The 6,000-nt window shown below is 40.6% G+C and overlaps 1 protein-coding gene across 1 annotated transcript in view; it reads right to left on the reverse strand.

Moving 5' to 3' along the window:
• The window catches only part of PLXNB2 (plexin B2), a gene marked incomplete at its 3' end in the record, with an annotated part of 70,277 nt that overhangs the window by 47,142 nt on the left and 17,135 nt on the right, over positions 1–6,000 (reverse strand). Inside the window, exons 10-11 of the mRNA XM_010156981.1 lie at positions 3,666–3,755; positions 2,408–2,489 (exon numbers count right to left, since the gene is read on the reverse strand). Coding sequence (XP_010155283.1) covers positions 2,408–2,489; positions 3,666–3,755 — 172 coding nt within the window. The remainder of the gene's footprint in view (positions 1–2,407; positions 2,490–3,665; positions 3,756–6,000) is intronic.

Genomic DNA, 6,000 nt, shown 5'->3' on the forward strand with positions numbered 1-6,000 from the left:
ACAGTTGCATTCTTTCCATTACACTGAAGACTTAATGCAAGATGGAGCCTGGTTTTAACCCTTCTTACAAGCATATCCACCTGATTTCTAGCAGCTTTACCAGCCAAAATCAGTAGAGACACCATTGGAGGTTTATGCAAAGCTGAGGGACTTTGGCATTTGTAACAACGAATCAATGAGAAAGAGCATCCATTTGCTTCAACCTCTATCTGGAATTCCCAAGGAACCAATGAGCACAAAGCAGGAGTAGCATCATTTGCTTTATATACTGAGCACATCAATACAGCAGTCATTGAGCAACAAATACAACCCAAACGATATTTTCAATAGTTTGTGTGTTAACTACTCCCTCTGTATGCTGGATGTGAACGCAGTGCTGGGGAAAAGCCGCAGACTGACAGCCCTGGTACGTTGCCGTTTGCTTTTATAAGCAGAAGAGACAGTACGGGCAGCGTCAAGGTAAAGTTTCCTCACATCTACCCTGTGAATTGCTTTTGCAGAAACCAAATTGCTTTCTTAATCCAGCACACTGGAAGGTTGCTATGGCACATGGAGTCGAGCAGGTAATGTTGTTAAACAAATCTTCCCCTTGCCTTCCTAAACCCTGTGTTACCCACCCACACAGCCACTTGGTGTGGCACGGGAATATGCTTACTGAATGACTTTGTTATCCTGCAGCAGCTGGACGGTAATTTTCATCCCATCCCTCAGTAAACAATGTCAGCACTGCAACATCTTGACATCCCTCACATCCAGTTGCATGAATGCAACGGAGAAAGCTAGAGCCTTAAAGCATTAAACGTGTCCCCCGTTCGCTGATCAGCTCATTAAACGTACCAGCAGCACGCCACTCATTAGATTCAGACTCTTATCCATCACCTTGAGATGCCAGCTGTGAAATCATTGATAAAAAGGACAAAGGATAAAAGGGATATACTGGATTTCATACTGTTCAGAAACCCTGATGGCTTGAGATGTAAAAACGTTATCGTAACTTGGTATTCACTAAGTGTTACACAAAGAAAAGGTTCTTTCACTGGCAGGTTCAAAGGTGCTTCTCAGCAGCAACCATATACCCAAAGACAATTCTTTTCAAGATGCATAAAAAACATTAGGCTCTGGATTTCATATGGCAAAGAAAATCAAAAAGCAGGAGAAAATCTGGATTAAAAAATAAATTTTATAATAAAAAGAGACATTTGTTGCTAATTTTTCAATTCCCTTCTTGCAAGGGTTCTACATTTCAATTTGAATGATAATGTTTGTTTAATAATTTAGCTTTTTTTTTCTCCTATGTTTTTCCCACACTGGGAAAAAAGATGTTGGGAATATTGGTCAAAATACTGCAGTTTGAAAAAACACAGCCTTTGGAATGGAAATTAAGACAGTGTGAGATTTTAATATGACCTCCCTGTAACATTCATGCCAGGTCCTCTTTTAAGTGCTTTCAACACTGCACACAGAGCCACAGGGAAAATCTTCTGAAAACACACTTCTGTGCTGCCAATAAGAAAGGGAATAAATTTAAATATCGTACAGATGGAAAAAAATGGTGTGAAGATTTAATCTGCAGGGGAAATTACTTGGGAGCAGTATTAGTTCTCCTGATGTTGACTCATCACACAAGTAACAAGTGTGTTGGTTTGCAGTTTTTGCAAGATTATGCCTCAAAGTTCAGTCCAAAGGAGTGTAAGGTAGTCCCAGCTCCCAGATATTGCTCCGCTGATTTTGATGGAGCTTTCCCACCTGAGCTCAGGACTAGGCTCACAGACATAACTGCTTCATCGTTGTATGTTGAAAGAAATGAAGAAGTTTAGATTTATAGAGGAATTTATAACAGAGACCAAATCTTCGTGCTATAAAACACTTACTATACTTTTTGTTGCCATAGAAATAGATGAATGATCAGCTGAAAGCACCCTGAATGTTTCTGTGTACTCCTGATGGCCAGCAGACATAAAGACTGCAGAACCTGTCTGAGCTGAGACACAGCTGAAAGTTGAGATTTCAGGTGAAGTCCATAAAAGCAGCGATGAGAAGGACCCCCTTTCTGCTACTGGAGGGGAAAAGTGCATTGGGGAAGGGAAGTGGCCATGGAAAACAAAAGAATTCAAACTACTTAAGTACGTTTGAAGTGTGCAGCCCCGCTATTAGGACTGCCCTTCAGAGCAAAAGCAAACGTGAAAATAATGGTAGCATATTCAAAACAGCCTTTAATATATACAACATTGATGTTTAATTCATGAGTCTAGTATTAGTAACTTTTGATCTGTCAGGTTTAATTGTTTCATCCAAACCAGTAAAACCTACAAAGGTAACATTTTTATTCGTGTGACTCCAAACTACAAAGGAATAGATTTCTGTTTACTGTAATTAACCTCCCTTTAATCCCCTGTTTCACACTTACCCATCAGTTTGCTGTCAATCTTGACCTTATCTGCTGTTATGGATAAGTTAAGTCGTAGGGTCTCATCTGCACTATAGGAGAACTGGAAAGACGACACAATAGAGATATTTATACCTTCATTTGGCTAGGTTAATTTCATGTGTTTTCTAGGATTCTCAATAATCAGCGCCATGACTGTTATAGAAACTATCCCAAACCTTATGGTCCTTTTTTCGTCTTGGCCAAATACATTTATAGAAAAATGTTTTAATGAACCTAATCCTTCACAATCAGAATTTCCAAGTACCAAGGGAAAGCAATATCTCAATACCCGCTTTTCATTAATTTAATTTACGTTTGGTTATAAGCATCCAAGTAGCAAAGGTACTGTTCAGATTCAGTAAGTAGAACTGCTGACCCTGCTGAGTTCTCCCTTCCCACACCATCTGGCCCCATTACTTCTGTGGATGCGGCAGACTCGCACCACATGGAGGGGAAATCTCTTGCATCTTTTGCAGTGCAACCCCCTCGTTACAGCCAAAGCGCAGGGTTCACATGCTCCAAGACATGAGCTTCTGCTCACGTTGAAAGACAGCAGCGATAACAACCGGTGGGAAAGAAGAAGAGCAAAGAAAAATACAATAGCTTTATAAAGCAAATGCTTTGTGCTAGGTTCAAATGCTGCATAAATGCTAATTAATTCTCAAAACTACTCTGTTAGTAAGCTTATACGACATAAAGGTTAAAGTCAGCATAACGTTTGTGAGTCCAACTTTGAGCTTGGGAAATAGACTATTTTCTAAAAAATATTATTTCCTTTCCCTGTAAAATAAACCACAGTGAAAGCAGCATAGCTACTAGTAGCCACTCCTATTTTTACAGGTGTAAAATGGAAAAAATAATGAATTGGAGTGTGGAGAGGGAAAGCTCTGAAATTTTCATCTTTTAACCTCAATGATTTCACCAGATTACATAAAAAGTAAAGAATAAAAGAGTAATGGTCCCAAATTCCTCCAGGAACAGTTCAATGAATCCATGGATTGCATAGATAGAGAAATCAAGAAGAAAAATCAAGGGCTTTGAAGGGAGACCCCAGGAGCTCTGAGCCAAAGCTACTGCCTTTGACTGTTACTGCCAAAGGCAGTCACCTCCATCAGAGGTGACTTCCTTCTCTGAGGGAAACCAATATTACATCTGTATTTCTGGAAACATGTGGACACTGGAACAGAACAATAAGAACTGACTAAGTTTGGTAGGTGAATCATATTTTTGCATTTACCTCTTCACTCATGAATGAAAATTTTCCTTCAGATTCATCAACAAGAGCTTTGAATTCAAACTGGCTGTTTCCAACTTCCAATTGTTTTCCCTGTGGAAGAGGAAAGTTCAGCTTAGAATACGTATACCATTGTCAAGCGTAATAAAGTATCACCAGGCAATACCCTGTTCAGCACTGGAAGTAATAACACCAGATGGAGAAGGCTAACCAGTTAAAGTCATCTTCTGAAAACAAAAGCTAGTGAAACACCGAGCCTGCACAATCGGCTGCTTTGCTGTACTCTTAACGTTCATTAAAGGTGGAAGCACCAAGCAGTACGAATAAAGCAAGAACACATCCAGCACTCCGTTTTAGGGAACAAGGAGAGAAAGTCAAGACATTTTTCGAAAGTGTTCAAATGCTGCTGCAGCTGTGTAAGGCTTTCCCACATGCTTAACAGAAGGCAGTGGGAGAGGAGGGGAGCTCCGGCGTGCGTGACAGCTGCTGCCTGGAGCGGTTTGAGATCAGGAGTTGCTCTCGCAGGCTCCCAAGCAGAAGGCCACAGAGCTCACATTCAGCAGTCTGGGTGCAAGAAGACACACGTAGCAAACACTTGGAACTGCGTTACACATCAGACACACATGACAAAGACAAATCCAAATGGGAAAACACTTTTAACAAAAATCTTTGGAGGGCTAAGGAGGTTATCTTGATGCTGGTACATCTGTCTCTTCTATTGTGCCAATCTTTCAAGGACCCAGCTGGAGAATGTGTCTCAGAAGGTGCATGCAATATGACTGATCAGTACTAAATCTTCCTCTCAACCGCTTGTCCTGGATGTGCCTATTCCCAAGAGAACGACAACAGCTTGGATTTACTTCTCCTTCCTACTGAAATTCTTTCAGAGGAAGGAGGGGCAGAAAAACAGACAACAGCTTCTCCCCTTTTAGTTGATGGAGAAGAATGCCTCCAGCAGAAGCCCTCACAAGGAGATTTATTCACTGTACTGTAAATGTTCACAAGTGACGAGGCATGTACAAAAAGCGTGAGCTTATTCTTCAGCTCTCAGGTCTGCAACAGCACATTTAGAACCCATGGACAACTCCTAGTCATTGGGTAAGCCCAAACCTTTACTACTAATCTCCACCTAGAAATAGAGGTCCTTATATGCATGATATTGGCTAGTGTACTTAGTTACCCATGATTAGGTAGGTTGCACATCACCCTTTAAAGCAAAGCACATAATAAACCAAGATAATAGAGTATTTTAAAGCAACAAGAGAACACTCATTCTTGCTGATCAAATTTTTCTATGCAAGAATTTGGGCAAGGAAGTTAGAAGATAAATGGATATATATACCAATTTTGTAATCAATAAAGACCTTAAATGTGCTCATAGCTGCATGACTGCTACCTCCAAACACAGTGTAAAGCTCAGCACATCCTGTGGCAGAATTGTTCCACATGAGAAGCCACATGCTATTTTGCCTTTGGGCTGCCAGCCGACCACTACAAAATATCCATCCATGGCTTCTTCTGAGCCACTCTGCCCTCCATGAGATATTTACCAAAGGCTTGAGTGTAAGTTATGCCCTTACTCAAGTGAACTTCAGTAAACAGTTATCGCTTCAGATAGCATGACCCCACAGGCATGAGTGCCTGTACGATCCCAACTGTTTTGTGCCTTATTTGTCTGTTTTCAAGAAGACTTAGACGTCTGTGCATACAGCTGTACTCACTGTGTGTGCCTATCCAAGTCCTGACACTGAAGGCATTATTATTTTTGCTTAAAAATGCATCTCTGTAGCAGGACATATGGGGCTGCTCCCATGACAGAGATGAGGTTCCTAGATGGCTCTCACCTAAGAAAAATTATTCTGACATTATTTGACACTCATTGCTCTCCAGCATCTTTCCAGCCTAGAGCCTACACATTCATCTTATTTCTTACAGAGACTTGAATTCTATGTAAGCATTCCCAGTTCCAAGTTAAATAAATGCATACTAGGTCTGGTGTGTAGGCAAGCCGCTAAATGTTGCTACCCATGACAAAGCATTCAATTCACAGGATGTGTCTACCTTTGTTAAATGTAATTGATACCTCACCAAAAAAACAAAAGGGGCAGAAGCATTTTCTTTCCCTTTTCTCTACTAGTAGTTCAGAAAGATGAAAGTGTTTATTCACAGAATGATAAATGAGACAATGGGTTTTTTTGGGTTCCTGCTACCGTTTCTCCTTCTTGGAGGAAAAAGGTCCTTTAGAAGTCAAATGCAGCACATCAAAATTATGCATCTGCCCTGAATTTGTTCTTGAGGGAGAATGGGCTCTTCCACTTATATCAAGTGAGTAGGGAAA

This window comes from Eurypyga helias, unplaced genomic scaffold, assembly GCF_000690775.1.
Source record: "Eurypyga helias isolate BGI_N326 unplaced genomic scaffold, ASM69077v1 scaffold6818, whole genome shotgun sequence".
In the NCBI taxonomy this organism is placed as follows: domain Eukaryota; kingdom Metazoa; phylum Chordata; class Aves; order Eurypygiformes; family Eurypygidae; genus Eurypyga; species Eurypyga helias.